Source organism: Meriones unguiculatus, chromosome 15 (assembly GCF_030254825.1).
Source record: "Meriones unguiculatus strain TT.TT164.6M chromosome 15, Bangor_MerUng_6.1, whole genome shotgun sequence".
Taxonomy (NCBI): domain Eukaryota; kingdom Metazoa; phylum Chordata; class Mammalia; order Rodentia; family Muridae; genus Meriones; species Meriones unguiculatus.
In genome coordinates this window covers 3,854,611-3,876,815 of record NC_083362.1, presented here as the reverse complement: position 1 = coordinate 3,876,815, position 22,205 = coordinate 3,854,611, and the positions used below count along the sequence as shown (strand labels likewise).

General features: G+C 54.2%; 1 protein-coding gene across 3 annotated transcripts in view; it reads left to right on the top strand.

Moving 5' to 3' along the window:
- Positions 1–22,205, top strand: part of Mad1l1 (mitotic arrest deficient 1 like 1) — a 296,488-nt gene that overhangs the window by 107,733 nt on the left and 166,550 nt on the right. For all 3 annotated transcript variants that reach the window (XM_060368003.1, XM_060368004.1, XM_060368005.1), the window contains one exon: positions 10,081–10,225. In XM_060368003.1, coding sequence (XP_060223986.1) covers positions 10,081–10,225 — 145 coding nt within the window. The remainder of the gene's footprint in view (positions 1–10,080; positions 10,226–22,205) is intronic.

Genomic DNA, 22,205 nt, shown 5'->3' with positions numbered 1-22,205 from the left:
TTCTGTTCTTTGAATGACCTTCTGGGGCCTGGGGTGCCTGACGTCACTGTGTTGACATGTTGACAGTCACTCCAGTCAAGCTCTCCTGAGCCCTCTCACCTCCTGTCACACATACACAACTTATGTGAGGAGGCACACACTCGTTCATTTCCTTACACGCACTGGCCCACGTCCTCTTCTTTACACGTACACTCACAGTTTTCCATCAGCGTAATGAAGTACAGAGGCAGGTAACTGTTACAAAGGGAAAGTTGGTAGGCTCAGTTCTGGAGGTTGCAGCATGCAGTTGGCAGCTCCATGGCTCTGAGTCTCTGGTGATGGCATGCATCATTGGGGAAAGCAAGGCCATTTATGCCAGAGGCCGGGAAGCAGAGACGGGGACAGAGAGCAGTCTTACAGTCCGAGGTGAGGGTGTGCTCCTGAGAGATCTGCTGCCTCCTACCAGGCCATCTTAAAGGGCTCTCCACACAGCTCCAGGCTCCCGCTGACAGCCATGTGTCCTTGGATGACACAGGCCGTCATGGTAGGGTTGAGTGCTTCCCACCTCCCCAGGCCTGCCCTCTGTTGATGCACTCTGTGCTGTTGTGTATGGGTGATATCCTGGGGCTCCACTGGCCTGGGGTGATGTGACTGGAGGAGTACCCCAAGGCGGCCTGAGGTGCTGCCAAGAGGGAGGAAATGAGGGAAAGAGGCCCAGCAGTGCTAGCACAGGAGCAGTCTAGCCAGCCTGGTGCTGGTGATGGGGGCTTGCCTCAGCTCCAGGTGGTCCCTTTTGTCCCCCTGTTCCTCCTTTAGCCTGTATAGGAGAATCCCCCCCCCCCAAGACTTGTTGGCACAGATGGTAGTGCAGGTAGAGTGGGCTGGTGATGGGGATGGCACTCCCGTTCCCTCCTTACTAGCTCTCCAGCTCTGACAATGTCCACCAAACTCCCTCCGAAGAGACCTTCTGAGACACAAGAGGGGCAAAGGCCCTCCATACCTGACACACACCTGTGTCACTCATCACTTCTTCTTTGGCCTTTTCAAATGTTGTATTATTTCATTTTAATTACTTGTTTCATGAGTGCAGATGCCCGTGGAGGCCAGCAGGGGTCAGTGAAGGCCAGCGGAGGGCAGAGATAGGCAGGGAAAGCTAGAGGAGGCCAGAGGAAGATAGTGGAGGCCAGAGGAGGGCAGTGGAGGCCAGAGGAGGGCAGCAGAGGGCAGTGGAGGGTAGTAGAGGCCAGGGGAGGGTAGCCGAGGCCAAGGGAGGGCAGGAGAGGGTAGTGGAGGGCAGGGGAGGCCAGAGGAGGCCAGGGGAGGCCAGGGGAGGGCAGAGGAGGGCAAGGGAGGGCAGGGGATGGTGACAGTGGGTGGGTCTCCTGGAGCTGGAAGGCTATAGTGATGGGTGCTGGGAAAGGAACTTAGGTTCTCTATAAGAGGTACCTAAGTACCCCTTGCTGAGCCATTTCTAACTTCTGGTTTTTCATTGCCGTCTTCAGTGCTACAGAGAATACCAGGGGCCTCATGAGTAAGCAGCCAAGTGCTGTGCTATATAGCCACGTCCTCAGTCCTCTAGCTGTCTGAGTTATCTGCTTACACCTTTATCTCATAAGCTTGGTAGAGGGCACACACAGGCTGCTCAGCAAGGCCTGGAGGGTGACCTGCCCTCTGATCTCCTCATCTTCAGCCGGGACTCAGTGGTTCTCGGTGAGCTCTGCCCCACCTGGGAGGTTGTAGCCTGGCGCCCGTGAGTCAGACTGGATTATTCTTTATGGTCCAGAGTGAACAGAAATTGTGAGAGGCGCTTTCCTTCTCACATCTCAAGGCCAGATGAGTATTTACTGGCAGCCTCTGTTATCATGGAATGCAGATTGAATTTGCCAATTGAAATTGATGAGATGTTAGGAACAGCACTCATCAGAGGCAGTGACCAGAGACCGGGCTGCTTCCTCCCCACCCTCCTCGGCTGGGCCTGTGTTTGGTAATTATTTAAATTTCTGCTTTCCCTAGTTTCTGCTTTGTCCCTACCAGTTTGGCAGTTTTGTGATTTTGGAGGGGGGTTGAGTGGGTGTCAGAAAAAAATGTGTTATAATATCAGAAGTTTTTAAGAAATGGAATTGACGGAAATACAGACAGCTGTGTTCCACCCTGAGCCCTGTTGTCAAGGACGCCCCTTTTGAGTTTGCCTCAGGCCACCCCACTGTAGGAGCCAGGGCGGGCCTGCCTGTTGTCTCCTGTACTTCTGATCCTTGCCTCTCCTACAAATTCTAAAACCACCTTGTGGCTCGGGCTAGATGTGCCAAGACGGCCTCCCGAGGCTTGCTCTACATCCGACTGCCCTCAGTCATTGGAGACCTCCCAAGAGTGTGCCAGGAGCATCCTTTCACTAGCAGAGTGCGGACAGGACCGGACAGAACACCCCACCTCTGCCTGCAGACTCAGTAATATAGGTGTGGCAGCCTCGCCCTGCTGCTGGTGGCACCGTGGGTACTCTGCTTGGTGCTGGGGCCTTTGTTGTCTTTGTTGGAAGTCTTTCAGAAATGAAAAACTGTTCTAGGACGTTTGGGAGTAGACAAACAGCGGCATCCAGGATACGACAGGGATGGAGGAGCACATGGCCTTCCTTCACCCCTGGCTGGGGTGTGGGGTATGTGGGGAGTGGGGGTGGATCAGGCTAGCATGGACGTACTTCTTCCACACCTTCTGTTTAAAATGTCTGTTTGTTGGTTTTATTTTTTCCCCTGAAGGCCACGCCTTCCAAAAATAAGCCCGAATCACCTGGAGTCAGCCGTATTGACTGTCTGGAGGGTCCTCCTGGGTGCTGACTTAGCCTGTTGGGAGACTCCTACCAAGCAGCCTTTCTACCTAGGTGGCCTTGGGTGCGAGCTTTCCGGTTGCTTCCCTTCTGTTTCTTTGTCTTTTGTAAAGCTCACACCTTTCTCCTCTGTCTGCTCCTGTGGTGTCTTCTCAGAAGGGAAGACACGTCCCCCCAGCATGCCCTGCTCCCCCTTCTGTGTGTCTGTACCCTGGCCTAAGCATCTGTGTCACTTTCAAAGCTCTATTGGCAGACAGACCCCTTCCCTCATGATCTCTGTCACTGTCCGGGAGCACCATAATGTTCCCTGTCTGACTGGAGGCTGACTACTACATCCCGAGCCCCATAGGCTCTGTCAAGGCTTTCCCTAATGACATGGGTGGCTGTCTCCTGGGCTTAGAAAGGGGGCCTGGTGCGGACTACAGGGCTAATTTTTTGGCTGACCAGCTGGCCCGCTCCCTGTCATCCTGGGGCCTCTGTGTGCGCAAGTAGATTTCTGGAGTTTTCCTTCAGCTTCTAGAGATTCCCCAGTGGGCTGGGAGGGAGGAAGCAGGGGCATGCTGATCAGTTCCTGCTCTGTGCACATGGCGTCGGCACCTGGTGATGGTGTGGCTCCACCTGACCTGGTGTGTTTCAGGTCAGTGCTGTAGGCTCTGCCAGGCCTCGTGCCCGGAGGGAGGCAGGGAGGGCAAGCATCCAGTGTCCTGCTGCAGCCGCAGGGGCTCGCAGTGTGACTCAGCGACTTAGGTCTGCATTGACTCAGCCACCACAGCTCGCGGTTAGAAATCATCTGTGTGAGCAGGTTTTGATCTGTGCTCCCCAGCCTGCCAAGAATAAAGGTGCAGTAGGGTGTGAAGAAAATGGTGTTTTCTCAGCTTCGTGAAAGACATGAATTACAAAAAACCCCTCACCATGCGACCCCATTATTGTAACCCGGAGGAGACCACTGCTGTTGGGATTGCTTTGGGTTGGGACCGCAAAGGTGCTGAACCAGCTCTTTGTGTGACACCTGTCCTCAAGTGTTACAGAACAGGGGCTGTCTCACGGAGTTTGGGCTCCTGTCATGGCTCTGCCGTAGGTAGGGCTTCTAAGCAGCAATGGCCCTGGAGCTGGGCCGTTGAGGCTGCAGGGCTGGCAGTTGAGCGGCTGAAGAGGGCTGTCTGCTTGGCCTCAGCTCAGGTCTTCTCTACGCCCCCATCAGAAGAGCTCTCTCCTCATGTCCAGGTTCCTCCCAACACTGTCATGTTGGGACTGGGGCTTCACAGTCCCCTTCAGTCCTCAGCAGAGATGACACACGTCAGAGTTGTTGTTTTCAGTGGAGCCCTGGCTGTCCTGGAACTAGCTCTGTAGACCAGGCTCGTGTCGAACTCACTGAGACTCAATTGTCTTTGGAGGGGTTACAGGTGGTGTCACCATGCCCATCTTCTTATTTTATTTTTCAGACAGGGTCTCATGCATTCCAGGCTTACCTGCAATTTGCTACATAGGCGAGGATGAGCTTGAATTCTGACCTGCCTCCGCCTCCTACATGCTAGGGTCACAGGTGGCTCTTTCTCAGAGCTGCTCTGTGGTACCATAGTGTTTGGGGCCCCATAGCATCTGCTGATGCAGGTATACTTCTCTTGCTGCATGAGTGGGGGTGCTGGGTTTGACCTGGGGAAGGCAGGCCCCAGGCTGTGTGGAATGCTGGGTCAGGCAAGGAAAAGCTGGAGGCAGCATTGTCTTGGAGAAGGTTGTTAAAATGTCTCCTGCCGCTCTGCAATGTCTCCTGGCCCGGCCTGGTTCCTTGAAAGTAGATATTCTTAGGCATGGGTTTCTGACGAACCTCACATGAAAGTGAGCGGCAGTGGCCTGCCACATCCAAAGATGGCTCTCAAAGGCTTGGGCTCATTCTCTCAGCAGATGCTGCCTCAGAAAGGCAGCGATCAATAAACACGCTCAACTTCTCCTTGAAGCACCAAGAGCTTCGTTCTGAAGCCCCAGAGGTTCATGGAAATGCCGCTGCCCTCAGAGTTCAGTGTGCGTGGAGCAAGAGCTTTAATATTTTATGAGTTTTCTCTTCTCTTCCTTGGAAGAAAGGCTGGAGTTGAATGGAAAGAATCCCTGGGGGCAAGGGTGGTGGAGAGCACCAGCAGTCCCAAGAGCTGACGGGGTCTGTGCTGGGATGAGCTTGCTCAGCTCCTTCCAGCCATTGGGGTTCTCACAGAGCTATGAGCCCACTGGCAGAGTCCCCTTTCATTTTGAGGTCCAAATCAGCTTTAGGATCCCAGTATCACATCCTGCCGTACCTGAGTGTCTAGGCCTGTCTGGTGGGTGTGGCTTGAGAAGCCTGGCTGTGCATGTCCAGAGCCTCTTGGGACATTGTATTGCTGCCCCTTGTATGTAATGCTTTGTCTGCAGGCCCTAGCCCTGTCTGTGGGACCCGCGCTTGGAGTTTGCCAACCTGTTCCCTCCATGCAACCAGCCTGCTCTCACACTCTTTCCCATTTCTAAGCAGAGCCCAGCATTTCTAGCCCCTGCCCCTCCAATACCATCCTGCCTTCTGCTCACCTCTGTAGCCCAAGGAGCATCTGGACAGCTTTTGTGTCCTTTTCTCTTTTCCTCTTGAGGGTTTTTTTCTTCTTCCCCTTGCTCTCGTCCCTCAGATTTTTCACTGCCTCCTGGCTACACAGTGTGAGTGTGGCACACGTAGTGGGCATGTGAATGCCCCGTACATCTGCCTTCCCTGGGCCTGTGGGCATCTAGTTCACTCCACTCTCCTCTCCATGGACCAAGGCACTCCTTTCTTCGCTGGTTTTGTCCTCTGCTGTAGCCAGGTAGGTAGCAGTGCCTTGGCTCTATGGTGCATGGACCTGCAGCCCATGTCTGCCATGCCAGCTGGCACCTAGCTAGCCTGCCGCAGGTGCCAAAGGAATGTGCAGGGACTGGTGCCTGCTGGCTCACCTGAGGTCTTCCCATCTGCCTCCTTCCACACACTCTTCCTCCCACACCCTCTGGAAGAGGTCTGGGATGTCTGCTGCACTCTGCTACCAGCCCTTGCAGGCAGCCCTCTTCCTAGGCCTGGACCCCGCTCAGCGCTCTCTCTGCTCGGACACCAGTGTCCTGAAGTCTCAGAAGGTTTATGTGAGCTGTTCCTTCCCCTGCAGTCGCCTGGGTGGTGTTTGATGCCTGCTGGTTTGCAGCACCTTATGCTAGCAAGCCATGCAGGTGTGTGTTTCTCTGTGTGTATGTGTGGGGAAAGAGAGAGAGGGGAGCTGGGAGGAAACCATCTTTGTGCTTAGGACTTCATTAAAGCTCTGCAAATGCTCTGGAATGCCCTTGCTACCCCAGGCTCTGAACTGCAGTTTAGTCTGGCCCTGTCCTGTAGGAAACCTGGGGACCTCTTCTGCCTGGGAGCAGCCTTTGGGCCTGCTGTGGTCTGGTCTGCATACCTGCCTGCTGCCTGGCCTCATCTGTAGGACTGTGCATTCCTCTGACGTCTAGTTTTGCCCTCCAGGGTGGATGAAATGTGTCTTGTTCTTAAGACACAGTCTGGGGACTGGGGAGATGGCTTACCAATAAAGCACCTGCTATACAAGCATGCAGACCTGAATTTGGGTCCCCGGAACCCACAAAGAGCTGTGCACAATGCTGCATCTCTGTTAGGCAGAGACAGGCAGTTTCCAGGGTTCACTTGCTTTCTAACCTGGATAGAGAGAGAGAGAGACTGTCTCAAAAACAGAAAGTGGAGAGAGCTTGAGGGAAGCATGCGGACTAGATCTCTGGTCTGCACAGGTGGGCATAGAGGGAGGGGGCTGTGGGAATGAATGAGGGATGTGGGTGGGGCTGTAGCTCAGTGGTAGAGTGCCTTCCTGGCTTGTGTGAAGCCTTGGGTTACATACCTAAGATTCCTGAGGGGACACTTTCTTCTTGGGAAGGGGCAGGCAAAGCATTTTCTTCCCAATCTGAAATTTTCCAACTCAGGTTTCCTCCATACCCATAAGACTCTACCCATTCCTGTGGTGTGTGAGGCGTTCCACAGGGTGACCTAGGTGCAGAGCTGTCTGTGTACCTGTGCCTGCCTTCCTTAGGTCGCAGAGCCTAGCTGCAGGGTGGAGGTCAGCAGCAGGCACAGATCAAGAGACAGCAGTCTCGCTGTCCAGTCCTGCTGCCTGGTTCTGTTACAGTGAGCCTTGATGCTCAAAGTCCTAGCAAAGTGGCTGCTTGGGCATGCCCTTGGGTTGGTTTGCATCTGAGCTGGGTGGACCCTGAAGCTGCAAGGGGAGCGGTGTCCCCAAACTCCAGCCTTGGCTTTGACAGTCTTCCTGCAAGGCTCCCCTGAATGCTGTGCCGAGGACTGTTTAACAGAGTGGTCCCAAGCCCCCAGTCCCACCCTGCCTGTGTGTGCCGTGTCACCTGAAAAGTTGCCTTGCCATGCATCTGTCTCTGTGCTTGGCTCTTACGTAGCAGAGCGAATGCTGCCCCTCTAATTAAATTACCCACTTTGGAGCAGTGATTTAAGGCGCTTGAGAACCTCCCCACCTGAATTCAACGATTCAAGAGTCGATTTCACAGTCCTTGATTATTAAATTGGTCTATGAATAGTTTTCAATTGAACTGGAACTCAAAATAGCCTCTTTATACGTCTGTTTCCCGTGAATATTTGCTCTTGTCTTGCCTTTGGGGCTGTGACGTACCTAGGGTGCAGGTGGCAGTGGGCTGCTTCTCAGTCAGGCTAGGGGACAGCGCTGGGCATGCTGAGATTGCGTGGAAGCCGAGCCAGTGTCCTCGATGTCGCGTGGTTGGTTGGCTCTGTCCTCTGTGCTCATGTTGGTGGCCCAGAGCAGGGTTCCTGGTGATGCCTCGCAAGACCAGGAGCCTCACAGGCCTCTGCTGAAGTTTCATAAATGTGTGACTTTCATTCACTTTCAAATTACACTTCAGCTGTTTAAATGATTTTACTGAGTTATAATTTACAAAATCCTGTATTCAGTCAGATGTGAAATAGACATATTTGCAGGGGCGTCTACCTGACAAAAGCGTTATCCGCCACCCTTGCGAATTCAGGTTTTCTTGAAATTGTGTAATCAAAGCAAACAAAAATAATTGGTTGCAGGAGTAATCTGAGCTGCAGGTGCCTCTCATAGGCCCACCCCCAGTCTGCACGTTTTCAAAGTAGCTTCAGTGTTCTGGTCACGGTCACTTTGCACTGGTATCACACACATCAGCTGGTAACAGAAATCCTGATGCCCTGTGTGTGTGTTGTGTGTGTGTGTGTGTGCGTGCGTGCATGTGCGTGTGTGCCCATCTGCCTGGCCATGTCTGTGGGTCTACATCTGCATGGCGCATATGTGGAAGGCAAGTGTGTAGCCTCCGCCGTCTGCCCTCGGCTTAGACAGGGTCTCATTGGCCTGGGGCATGATCAGGTCGTCCAGAGAGCCGGCCAGCATGCTCGCAGGGTCTAGCTGCCTGTCTCCGCCTCACATCTTTCTCGACATCAGTGGCCTGCAGCTGTGCTCTACGATGGCCCATTTATTGGGTGGGTGCTGGGCATCCAAACCCTGGTGCCTGTTCTGTGAGACAAGCACTTTATCAACTGAACTATCACCCTACCCACATGTGTCAGCCTGTGAGGACTTCGGGGATTCCCTTCGGGAAGAGGTCTCTGCTGTTGGCAGGGAACACAGCACGCTCCTCTTGTCTTGTCACTTCATCACTAGCCTGCAGAGTGCCATCTTGGTTGGTGGCGTTGGTTGGTCCTTTCCCGCCTGCTCCTATTGTCTCATCTCTTTGTTCTTCTCCAGGCACACTTACAAGATGGGCTTCAGCCCAGGGCACGGGAGAGGGGGTTATTGTTTGGATACCTGACGAGATTGGTGCCCTTGCTGTTCTGGGTCTTGCCATGTTCCCTGAAGGACCAGTGGCAACAGAGGCTGCACTGGGCAGCCGTGGGACTGGTGGGATGTAGTAAGGTACTTTCCAAGGGTCTTTGCCAACATCTTGAGGTCAGGCTGGGAGTGGCTAAGGACCTCAGTCCAGAGAGCTGGGCCTCTAATGTTCGCAGAGAAAATTGGCCAAGTTGTGAGGCTATTAGGACAATGCGACTGAGTCAAGGAGGCCACATGGATGCAATAGGAGAGCAGATGTTGTAAAAGGAAGCCAGGCTTGGTGGCACAACCTGCAACTCTGGTTTCTCAGGAGAATGGAATGAGATTACAGTCGCGAGTTCTTGAAAAGTTAGTGAGGGCTTGTCTTAAAATAAAAACTCAAAAGAGGGCTGATGGTGTGTCTTAAGTGGTAGAGCCCCTGCCTAGAATCCCTCAGTGAGGGGCTGGGGTGTGGCTCAGTGGTTAAGTACCTGCCTAGAATCCCTCACTGAGGGGCTGGGGTGTAGCTCAGTGGTAGAGCACCTGCCTAGAATTCCCCAGTGAGGGGCTAGGGTGTGAGGGGCTGGGGTGTGGCTCAGTGATAGAGCACCTGCCTAGAATTCCCCAGTGAGGGGCTGGGGTGTGAGGGGCTGGGTGTGGCTCAGTGGTAGAGCCCCTGCCTAGAATCCCCCAGTGAGGGGCTGGAGTGCGGCTTAGTGGTAGAGCTCCTGCCTAGAATCCCCCAGTGAGGGGCTAGGGTGTGGCTCAATGGTAGAGCAGCTGGCTAGAGTCCCCCAATGAGAGGCTGACAGCATGGTTCAGTGACAGAGGTCTTGCTTAGTGTGCCTGAGGCTTTGGCTTCAGTCCTTTATACTGCAAAACCACGTACATGCATACATGTATAAATAGAGACAGGGAATACAGGGGAGGTCAGATGCCATTGCCTGGGCCTGTCCTGATATCTGTCATCACATGGCAGGCCTAGCACCTCATGTGAGGCAGGACTTTCTCCTTCAGAAAGTCTTCAGGCCCAGTGCCTGTTTGGTGGTGGTGGGGGGTGGCTGTTCTCTGCACCCACTCTGTGCTGCACATCTGTGCCGACTGTGACTCACATGGGAAGTGCTTGCGCTGGCAATTTAGCTCATTCAGAAGTGCCGTCCTGAAGCGCCTGTGGCTGACAATCTTTCCCATTGTGTGTGGAGTTGCACTTCCCTCCCCCTCGCGCCGTGTTCTGGGATCACCCTGGGCGTCTTTGAAATCCAGAACCTCCTGAAAGGCACTGAGTAGCTATTCAGGAGCGAGGAAGCGACAGCGAGGTGTTTGCACGTGCAGCTCTATTTTAGGATGCCCCTGTGGGGTACACGATGGGGGATGTGCCCCAGCCCTGGGGATGTTCATGTCAGGCCTCATGGCTCTAACCTCTTCCCTTCCCTGTAGTGCCCGGGGTCTGGAGAGGGCCCAGCAGCAGCTCCAGGATGAGGTCCGGCAGGTCAGTGCGCAGCTGCTGGAGGAGAGGAAGAAGAGGGAGACACACGAGGCGCTGGCTCGAAGGCTCCAGAAGCGCATCATCCTGCTGACCAAGGTACAGCCCTCCCAGCACGCCCATGCCTGGCCTCCTCTCTCGGCCGCCCATGTTCATCTAGACCTCTGTGAAGTTGTTGCCTGTGGTCTGTCCTCACATCTTGAGCGTGGATCCCACTTCTCCTGGTGTACAAGCCAGGCACAGTTCGGACCTTCCCCAGCTCCAGGCTGTAGTGGAACAGGTCAGTTAGGCTGTGCCCACTTAGTCCAGCTTGGAGGACAGTCTTTTGAATGGCAGAAAGAGTCGTTCAGTGCCCAGAGCAGCAGTGTGCAACCGTAATCCCAGAACTTAGGAGACTGAGGCAGGAAGGGACATTGTTAATTGAAGGCCAGCCTTGACCCTCTCAAAACAAAATCCAAAACAGTTTTCTAGATTCAGCCTTTCCATGTACTGACCTGAGCTGGCGCAGCGTTCCGGGGGAGTGGTCCGTAGGCTGGCCTTTCTCAGTGGTGGCTAGCCCTCCCGCTCTTTGTTGCCAGCAGCAGCAGAGGAAGCTGGAGTGGGCCTTGTCCTGGCGCAGAGCGAGCATGACCGCTGGTCCCCAGTGTACAGAGCGGATGCTGTGCTTCCCAGCACAGTGATGCGCTCTCCAGGTACCCAGCCTCTCTCAGCCTGCCGTCTCGGGGGCTCCCTGACGTTGTGTGCCACAGTGGTATCTTCAGGTGTGAATGGAGGCTCCTGATGAGTGTTGTGGAGAGCATCTCCTGGACTCTGGGCTTCCAGAGCACAAGGAAGGACAGGCTGGATTCGTCCCAGGGTACTCAGCAGTAGGAGTCCAGCTTACTGGGTGGAGGCCCACTCTCACCTCGATGGGGTGTGGTGGGCATGAGGCCTAGGAAGTAGGTGTACCAGAAGATCCAGGGCGTGTGTGACCAGCTCTGTGCTTGGCGGCGTCTGATGGAAACCTGACTCTTTGCTGCTGGTACTTCAAGTTAGGACTCTGCTCCAAAGCGAGCCATTCTTCTACTACTTCCCACTTCAGTTTCTCAGCTTCCCCTGAGAGCCCCGTGCCAGTCCCTCAGCGTCTTGTGAAAAGGAGATCTGGCATTTGTGTTAGCCTGAGGGGCAGGGCTGAGCCCTCTCTTCAGACCCCAGGGTCCCTGCAGGTGGCCCTGGAAAAGAGGTGGCTAGACTGTCGTCTCATAGCAGCTTAGGCCCAGCATTGTGCCTTGGCTGAGAAGATGCTCAGCTGTTGGCATGGCCTCCGCATCATCCTTTGCTGCCCAGCACCTGTCATTGTGAATCCCATGTGATGGGAGTCTGTGGCCACGGCCCTCAGGCTTGACAGTGCAGTGGGAAAGCAGAAGGGTGCTCAGCCGTACATTCAGCAGCCCTGACAAAGACAAACACTGCTGTGCGCACTGACATGGGAGAAGCTGTCGGAGGTGAGGCTTAAGCAAAGACCCAGAGGATTTACTGTTTACCAGAGCATGTGAGGAGAACTGGCCCCGTCCCCGAAGAGGCACGGTCCAGGGAAGAAGGCTGTCAGGGAGCTGCCAGTGATGCCAACATGCAGGTGCATGGTGCCAGCAGGAGGTGGCCATCCTGGTCTGCTGGCCCGTGGGCAGCTCAGCACAGTGCTGGTGCAGGCTTTGCCTGTGCTGGTGGCACGAGAAGACAGCTGGCTGTGGGAAAGCTCGGAGAGTAGGCGGGGCGGGGGTCTGCTTGATAGACCTGCGTCCTGTGACCCAGGACCTCCAGACTTACTGTGTGATAAAAAGAGACGGGTGCTGGGAACCTGACTGCTCCCTGCTGTCTCAGGACCGTAGCGCAGACTCCGCAGTAGTCAGCTCAGCAGGACGGTCCCCAAGTGCTCCTGGTGCGCTGGGGAGATGTTGGTGCAGCCGCCTCCTGACGCTCCTGCCAGCCCAGCAGCCAGGTCTTTGTCTTGTCCAGGGAGGCTCTGCAGTGCAGGCCCAGGAGGTGGAGCCTGGGCATTGTTCGGGGGAGACTGAGTCAGCACATGCCCGTTTCATGCTTCCAGCCTGTCTTGCCCGGCCGGCCAGCCCGACAGAGGAGCTGCCAGCCCCCTGGAGTTCCATAGTTTGTCCATCTGCCACACGCTCTGGCTCCTTGGAGAAATCCCTCTGGGGCCATAGCTGTTTCACCTGCTTCTGGAGAAGTCCGTGGCATGATCTGGGTGTGTGTTGTAGAGTTCCGACACGTGTACCCCACATGGTCCGGGCATTTTTTTTTGTGGGCTGGGCTCTGTAGCATTCCCACGTGTGTGCACTCAAGTGGTCGGTGTATCCCTGTGGGCTGGCTTGTCCCGTTGCTGCTGTGGCCGCTGCTGTGTCACCAGAGCTGCTGTGAACTTGGTGGCCGTCTTGGCTTCCTTTCTGACTTGGGACTTGGGTGGCAGTGGGGATGGCTGGCGACAGTGCTGATGCAGTGTGGCCCCTGTTGAGCTACCGTGGTTCTGTGAACAGATCCTGCGAGGCTTGTGCCTGGTGTCCTGTGTGGGTGCCTCTGTCCTTGACATCCCCTCCTAGGGCTCCACGTCAGGAAATTGCCGCTCTCCTCTCAGAACATGAAAGCCGATGGCTCTCTGGTCCAAACTGGCCTCCCCCTGACCTCTGCTGCACTCCTGGCCTCACTCTGATGGAGTGGGAAGGTGGCTATTGATTACTCGACACTGACTGATTATCTATACCAGCTGTCCCTCCGGGAGATGCAATGGATCAATAGCCATTGCCTTCCCGGCCCTGGGTCTGGGATGTAGGGATTTGACTTGCTAGCCAGCCGGAATGATGCAACTGTTCATTAGGCTGGTCTGGCGAGGCTCCAGGGGCGTTGCCACCTGATTTCATAGGCCCGGCATAATGTCCCCTGCTGGTGCCTACTTCAAAGCGCCTGGCATCCTGGACTCCTGCCTGGCTTAGCTGTGGTGGGGCGTGTCCACTCTTCGCTGCTCCGTAGGAGCTCAGTCTCTAGGACTGCCCACCTCTGCCTGTCCTTGCCTCTGTGCACCTCCAGCCCATCCCCCTGAGGGGATGATGTGGGTCCTGTCCAGCGCCCATCTGCATGACCCTGGAACTGGCTGTGGTGCTCCGCCTTGGCATCCCCTCCAAGGGGCCTCTTCGCCTGCTTCACATTTCAGTTTACAGGGCTTGGCATGCACAATTTTGTCTCGAGACCTTTATTAAGTGGCTCCAGTCTAAGGAGTTAATTGTTACTGATAGCTAAGAGTATAATTACCTTGGTAAAATATCATGACTATTTTAAGCAATTGAAAATTGGCTTCTGGCACTGGGTGAACACAAACCATTTTCCTATTTGAGACATGCTATTTCCAGTGTGCACTAATATGCTACACCATAGTTGCAGAATCATATTTATAGAATGTAAGCAAGATTTTTATTTTTATTTTTAATGAAAGAAGGCCTTCCACTTTCCCCATTTGGTTGCCCAAGGTCCTCAGGAGAGCAGTCACTAGGGACACAGATTCTAGAAAGCAGGACTGGAAAGCGGTGGCTTTCTGGGCCTTTGGTGGCCAGTTTCATCTTTTTACATGGTACTTGCAGAGGCCATTTGGATGTCATGGTGACGTCCTGCCTTGGAACCCCTCAAATTGTCTTGCCCTTGTCTCTCATTTGCCTGGAGCTTGACTTTGTGGTGAGTCCCCGAGACTCTGCAGGCTCAGCCTCTCCAGCTCTAGGGATGCAAATAGGAACCGCTACATGGCTTTCTCATGTGGGTTCTTGGGTTCTAACTCAGGACTTCATGCTTGTCAGGCCAGCACTTGACCAGCTCAGCTGGCTCCCCAGCCCTGGACTTTGCACACTGAGGGACGAGTGCTTTGCACGCCGAGAAGTGAGTGCTTTACACCTGCTCTGCCTGTGTTGCTGTAAGCAAGTTCCCGGAGTAAGTTCCCTGGGAGGTGAAGGCTGTCTGTCCTTTGAGCTTTGTTCCTTCCTGTGAAATGTTGTCTGAGTCAGGATTCTCCACAGACCCAGTGTCTCAGGGCCTCTGCTGTGGCAGGATCACGAGCTGGCAGGCACTGTGCCCTGAAGTGCCACCCACAGCAGTGGCTCCAGCGTGTCATCCATTCCCAGAGGCCAGCAGCGGGCTTGCCCACAGTGCCTGCCTCTTTTAGTACTTCTGTGAGCTCCCAAGGCACAGGAGAGATTCTGGGCCTCCTCTGTGGAGCGTGCACCACCAGAAGCCCAGAAGCCTGGTGTGCTTCCCTCCACTCATGACCTGTGGGGTCATGACTTGTCCCTCCTGTGTGTGGCACTGTATGATTCACGGACTGCTCCTGTGAGAGAGCTGGAGACCAAAGGCACGTGTGGGTTCCTGTGGCCCCGGAAGGACTGTGGGCAGGAAGCGGGTGCCATGTCCAAGGGTCGGTGAAGGCTGGGGAGCGGTGTGGTGCTGGTCGGAGGCTCACCAGGCTACGTTGCTCAGCACTTGCTTTGGAGTGACTTGATTCCCTGCCTGCTGGACCTCTGTCGAGAGGTCAGAGGCCACATGCCTGTGCTCCATAGACATAAAGGGAAGGACCATGAGCTCAAATTCTTGTTTGTCGTAATGTGCCAGCGTTGCCAGTTTTCTGCTTGGAGACCTCCTACAGGGGACAGCACTCCTGTGCTCAGTGCTGGGCAGGACCTGGTCTGCAGATGTGCACCATGGCAGTGGCAGGCTCCCTGGCTACAGACCCTGTCCCACTCTATGATGCTGGATGTGGGTCAGGTGGGGCCGTGAATAGCTGAGGTCTCCCTAGCTAACCCATGTAGGGAAATCCATGTATCCATGTAGGGTTCCGTAGGGTTACTGTGTGTGTGTGTGTGTGTGTGTGTCTGTGTGTGTCTGTGTGTGTCTGTGTGTGTCTGTGTGTGTGCGTGCATGCTTCTTGGTTAGCTTCCCCGAGTGTGCGCATGCGTGTGTGTGTGTGTGTGTGTGTGCTTGTTGGTTAGCTTCCCTGTGTCTGGTGTGCACGTGTGTGTATGTGCATGTATGTCACCGGTCTACAGTGTCTGAGCACTTCACTTTTGTCACAGAGCATTATGCTCTGGAGGTCTGTTCTCATTGCCAGTGCTTTTTCACTCGCTGCTCTTGTGACCGTGGATGAACACACCCTGAGAGGCCCTTTGGCCTTTCCCAGTGTGGCTGGTGCTGTGGAATATTTGGGAACGTGGCAGTAGGCCCTCGTGTCCACTGCCTTTGCTTGGCCATCTTCTCTGTGGTGAGCTTTGCGCTGAGGGCCACTTGTGCACACGGCAGTGGCAGCGGGGTTGCGGCAGGCTGCTGCCTGCCCCAGTGGCCTTGTGCTCCCCCTCCCTCTCACCGCTTCCGACTCTAGCGTGGCCTAGCTGTGGGCTGACACTGGTGCCATCCAGGCCCTGCTCCTCAGCGAGAACCCTGTTGTCGTGTGGACCTGAGGTTGCTAGACTTCCCCATTGCAGATCAGCATTCTGCCATGTGAATGACTCACTTTTGGGCACGCATTGGAACACTGAGTGTGTGGCCGACAGCTCTGCCCTTGGGTGGCCATGGCTTCCTTGGCTTAGCAGACCACCTGCCGTCCAAGTGCCAGGTGACGGTGCCTCTTGCACACTGCCAGGAATATGGGGCCTTCCTCATTCTCTAGATTCACGGCAACACTCCAGGTCTTTAACCTCTCGAGGTTCCCTAGGGATGAGCAGGAACTCTGGACGCTGGGTGTGACCCCTGCATGGGGCTAGGACCCTCTTCACCTGTGGCTCGCCTCTGCGCTTGTCACCATCTCTGTGTCTGCAGGTGAACAGACGTTCTTCATTTTAATTGCAGTCCAGTGTATCGATTCTTCTGTCTGCCGGCACTCTGGGCCTCTTGATTAAGTGTCTTTGCCGACTGAAGTCAGGCAGATATTAAAGGGATCTCACAGCTTCCTCCGAGCACTGTATGGCTTTACCTTTGTGCTCGTGTTTGACAGGCATCTGGAATTGGGTTCAGAGTGTGATATGAAACAGGTGCCTGGGCTTGTTCCATCCTCCATGATGTTGAATGGCTCTGCTAGCAGAAGGAACATCCTTTGGCCAGTCCATGGTAGGCTGCTGTAGAATCTATATCATCAACATCTTGTGTCTGTCTGCCAACGTCATCTGGTCTGAATTCCTACTTTAAGATAAGCACTGACCAAAACAAACAAACAAACAAACAAACAAACAAATGATAGATAGATGGATGGATAGATAGATAGATAGATAGATAGAGCTGGGCACTGTGGCACACACCTTTAATCCCAGCACTCAGGAGGCAGAAGCAGGTGAATCTCTGTGAGTTCAAGGCCAGCATGGCCTACAAAGCAAGTCCAGGACAGCCAGGACTACACAGAGAAATCCTGTCTCGAAAAACCAACAATAAAAATTAAATAAAGTGTTGATATCTGTCCATGGAATCTTCCAGATCTGTTGGCCTTTTTTTTTTTTTTTATTTTTTGCATTGGTGTTTCACCTACATGTGTGTATGTGTGAGAGAACTGGAGTTACAGACAGTTGTGAGCTGCCGTGTGGTTGCTGGGAATTGAACCCAGATCCTCTGATGAGCAGCCAGTGTTCTTAAGCTGAGCCGTCTCTCTAGCCCAGATCCATTGTTCTTTACAGTTCTTTAGCCTGAGGTGGCCCAGGCCTGTGAGCTCAGCTACCAGCCCTAGATCAGCATGGTCTACAGAGTGAGTTCAAGGCCAGTGTGAACAAATTAGCAAGACCCCACTGCAAAAGAAAACATGAAGAATTGCCCGGGAAGGGTTGCAGAAATGGCTGAGGGGTGAAGTGAATGGATCTGAGTGTGACCCTCAGGACGCACATAAGAAACTGAGTGAGTGGGCTGGTGAGGGGGCCCAGTGGTAAAGCTGCTCACTGTCAAGCCTGATGACCTCAGTCCCTGGAGCCCACATAAAGGCGGAGGCGAGAACTGACTAGGAAGGAATCGTCTGACTGATGCCTGTGTGTCATGGAGCCCGCCCCACTTAGTAAATAAACAAACAAATAAATACAGTTGAAAGGAAGAAAAAGAGGCTGGAGAGCTGGCTCAGCTGCTGCGACTCCTGCTGTTTTCCAGAGGCTGCAGGTTCAGTTCTAGCAGCTTCATTGGGATGCTGGAATGGCCTGTAATTGTAGCTCCAGGGGGTCCATCACTCTTTTTTGGCCTCTGTGGACTCCAACACAAGCGTGGTGCATGTGTGCACACACACAAATTAAATCTTGAAAAGTTTTTTGTGCTTCTCTTACTCGGGCAGCTGCACACCCCCACACAAAGATTACTCCAGCAGAATGCTTGCCTACCACACCCACGGCCCTGGCTTCCGCCCCTGGGACAGATGAATAAATAAAGTGAGTGCTCCCGCAGATCTGTGGGGCCCCACGCCTCCCCATGTGGTACTACACCTCCCACGAAATGCTACTGGGTACGACTCAGGCTGCAGGAGTTTATGGATCATTTTCGGGAGAAATCATATCTTGGTGTTGTTTAGTTTTATAAGTGGCATTAACCATCCCTCATTGACTGAGATGGTCTTTAATTTTTCACAGCAAGTTTTATAGATTTTACACTAAAAATCTGACATGGCATTGGATTTTCCTCCCTGACTATTTTCTACTCATGGTGTATGCTCTTTTATAAAGGCTTATTTTTAGTTATGTTTAGTCTGGGGAAGGGGCAGTTCATGCATGTATGGAGGTATCCAAGGGCCGAGGTGTCAGATCTCCCAGAGCTGGAGTTACAGGCAGGTGTGAGCCTCCTGACACGAGTGCTGGGAGGTCTGCTCGAGTCCTCCCCAAGACTAGGAAGTGCCCTTAACCCCCAAGCCAGCTCTCCAGCCCCTTGTGGTGGGTTTTAGTGGTGACTTTGAGGCATTTATGTTCTGTTGGGTATGATCAGGCCTGGGTGATGCCTCCTCTGGATGACTCTGCTGACCCTCAGTGTGTGTGTGGGGAGCATGCTGGAGAAGGGCCGTCTGCGCACTGCACGGTAGAGGCGGCAGAGGCTGGTGGCACGTGTGCTGTGGGGTTTTCGTTTGCTGGCCATGAAGTCACAGGAATTTGTGGTGGTAGAGAGTGTGCCTCACGCCTGTGACCGAGCTCCTCCTGCTGCACTTCTGGAATAGTTGTGCTGTGGATGGGCATGGGTGGCTGACACTGCCATGCTGTCTCCTGTCGGAGCTTGCATTGCCTGTGACCTTCAGGAGGGAGGCATGCCTCCATGCCTGAGATTCTGGTTCCCGTCCGGCTGATTTTAAGCATCTCATCAAGCAGAGGTGTGTTTGTGCTTTTACTGTTATGAATTAAGCTGTACCACAGTAGAGCAGCTTTAGGCTTATTATTATTATTATTATTACTATTATTATTATTGTCTTCTTGTGCTAGCACATGCCTGCCACGTCATACCTGTGAAGGCCAGAGGCCAACCTTACAAGTTCACTCTTTCCACCTTTATTGGGTTCTGGGTTTCACTCAAGTCACCACCTTGCCAGATCCAGTTTTAGGTTTCTAGCAGGGAGCAGGATGGCAAGTGTTGCTGGCGCCCTTTCCTGTTGCCTTTTGTCTGCGTGGTCTCCCATCTGCGGGCCCATCTCCTAGGTTCTGTGATCAGTGTTCTCGTGTGGAGACCCCTTGGCACTGTGAGGGTTGATGCCATCTAGGGCTAGATGGGCTAGGATTTCTACACGAAGGCAGCCCAGATCTTTTCCCACCGTGGACACCTTCTGTGCCTGTCTGGTCACCTCGCCCTCCTGGTACTGCCTGGCGTCCCTGCCACCTCCTCCCGGGCCGGGCCTTCCTGTGTGTCTTGTTGGACTGCCTTTGGTCCTGATTTTGGCCATGCGTCTTTGTGATTCCTCATCATTTGTCGTAGCTCATCACTCTCTGATTCTCACCTCTCTGCCCGGCTGGGCCCCTGTCTGGATGGTCACCTGCTAGAGGGCATCCCAGTGACCCATGGGGTCCACGGGTTTTAGCAGTCGGGCTTTGTATGGGCATGGGTTGCGAGTACACAGCAGTCCTTGGTGTGGCCATGCTGGGCTGAGTTGAGCACTTTCTCTGTGAGTGTGTGCAGGTGGAGGTCGAAGAACAGCTGCGGACCCCTTCCTCAGCTTCTTCACTTTGGTTTTAGAGATGGGGTCTCTCATTGTCCTGGAGCTTCCTGAGTGGGCTAGACTGGTTGGCCCCTGAGCCCCAGGGATTCTCCTGCCTCTCCTGCCTTGGCCCTGGGGTTGCAGATGGATACCACACCCACCTTTTGTGTAGGTGCTGGTGATCTAACTCAGCTCCTTGCTTGGGCAGCAAGCGCTTTACAACCTGAGCTGCCTCCTCAGCCGTAGACTGGTGTCTTTGACTTACTTAGGAAGGTGACTTCAAATCCCGCCACATTTTTCTTGGCTGGTTGCTCAGTTTAAAAGCCACCATTACCATTGCAGAGCATGGTGCACTGGGGCTTAGCCAGCATGCACCGGCTGCTGTATTTCAGTTGCCTCTGGGTTCTAGCAGACTTGAGTACAGTAGGTTTAATGGGGATGTGCTCCTCAGCAGTGTCTGCTGTGGTGACACTGCTCAGCTCTGAGCACTTAGGGTGCCAGACCCTTTCGCACGCAGCCACCCTTACCCCATGACAGTTCCCACATAGAGGACTTCCCTGTCCTCTTCTGAGTCTCCTCGAGGCTGCCATTAGTGGAGAAAGGAGATAGAAAGACAGGGGAGGTGTGTGGGGATTCAGAGCAGTTCTACCGAGGTCGCCTGGCGGCACTGTCTTAACATCAGATTCATGACGGAATGTCTTCTGTTTGGTTTGCACTCTCTGTCTGTCTGTCTGTCTGTCTCTGTGTAAGGATGACTGCATGCACTCTGGCCAAAGGAGGACACCAGCTACCCCCACCCCGTTTCTATTACTCATTTCATTGAGACATAGTCCCACTGAGCCCGGACCTTGCCGGGTTTTGGGCTCAGTTGTCTAGACAGCAAGTCCCCATGATCTTTCTGTCTCTGTGCCCCCACAACTCTGGGCTACAGGCATGTGTAGCCAGACCCAACTGTCTTATGTGGGCACAGAGATTCGAACTCAGGTCCTCATGTTCCACAGCAAGCACTCTTAACCCCTGAGCCATCTCAGCCTTCTGCTCTGGCACTTGCCCTTTCTGTTGTGGTTCCGCTCACCACCCTGGGACCTCCACAGAGCCTGTCTCTGCTCTTGTTCTGGCCTTGTAGTGAGTGGCAGCCCCCTGTCTCCAAGGCAGGTGTGAGTGGTAGGGGAAGCTCCGTGGCCAGTGGGTGCTGGCACTGTGCTGCTTGCTCAGCTGCCCTCCAGCCATTGGGAGCTGTCCCCGGTCCTGGCTTGGAGCTCCAGGCTCAGGCACTTCGCTCCTGCCCATCCTCATCCTCTTTCCGCTGTCTCTTGAGTGTGGGACTCCAGGCACAAAGAAGGGAGTCTTCCTGCCTGCCGCCTTCTCTGTGAAGAAGATTCTGGACCACCGGGAAGCTGTTGTTGTTTGTGAGGCGGTGTTCTCCATAACGCTGCATCCTCCCTGCCCTTTGCAAAGCGATCCTCTGGCAGCCACTCAGGCTGTGGGATCCAATTGAGGTCTGAGTGCGGCTTAGAGGCTTGGCTGAGGCTGCTTGGCAGGAGCAGATGCTTTGCTCTCTCATTCTCTTCTTACTGCGACCCCCTGCACAGTCTCAAGCCAGAATCAGTGTGCAAAGCTCTGTGCAGTAGGGTTTGCTTCTATGGGCTGGTGGTGAGGGAGTCCCTCTTAGGTTATTAGGGCTTGAACCATAGCCTTCAGCATGATTGACAAGGGCCCTGCCAACTGAGCAGCAACCCCAGCTCTTTGTAAAACATTATTAAGTTACCCAGGTTGGCTTGAACTCCGGGCTCTCCTGCTTCAGTCTCTTGGGTAGCTGGGACAGTAGGCCTATGTAATCAGGCTTGTCTGGGAATCCTTCCTCTTGTCTAGTGTTGAGACGGGAGTCTGTGCACATGAATTTGAGTCCATGTGGATCCTCTGGTTTTCTGGGAGTGAGCAAAGGGGCAGGCCTTTTCTGAGGTGTAGCTCGTGGTGTTCCCCCCTTTTCTCTGCCCCTGGTACCTAGCTCTTCTCTTCCCCCTGCTTGCTGCATCGGGGAGAGGCTCGCCATCATCCTGGGCCTTTCAGGTCTGACCACACGTGAGCGATCTGACCACGCTGATCACTCTGACACAACTTGAATTGTAGACTCTGTGTGTGTGTGTGTGTGTGAGTGTGTAGGCCAGAGGTTTACATCAGGTTTCTTCCTAAGTCATTTGCTGTGTCAGGGTTTCTTGCTGATCCCAGATACTGTCCGTTCAGCTACTTCAGCTAGCCAGCTTCTCCCGGGATCTGTTGCTGCCCCCTGCATGCTGGGTGGTCGTGGCCACTTAGCTTTTCACATGGCTGCCGAGGGTCTGCACTTGTCCTCACTGTGGGCCTCCTCAGCGCGTCCTTTGACGACTTCAGGACACACACACACACACACACACACACACACCCCTGAGGGCTTCTCTTTATTTGAAGAAGGACTGGGGTACTGGAGGGACGTGGCTGTGGGGACAGTGCTCAGGGTTCCTAGGTGCTCTCCCTTGCAGCTTGCTTAGAGATCTGTCTGGGTAGGAACAGAGCGCCTACATGGCTGGGGCGGGCCTGTGTCCTGCTGGCCCGTGTGCTGCTGCTGAGCTGGCAAGTCTTTCTCATCTGGTGGAGGGCCAGAATCCCCCAACTGCTACAAGGGTTTGCGGAACCCTGCCTCTCTGCCCAGGGTCTGCTGTGTGGCCAGCTGGCTCTGAGCAGGAATGTGGCAGCCGCTGCTTTCCATTGACGCACCCCTGGATCTGCTGTTTCTCTCTCCTTCCCCCATTGCAGGCCATATGTTCCTTGTGGTCACTCTCATGTGTGGCTGTCTGAGTGCTGCAAGCACATGCGCAGTGTGCCATGCTGGGTAGATGTGACAGTTGTCGCGTCTCCCTTCCTTCCTTCATGGTAGCTCTGCCTCAGACC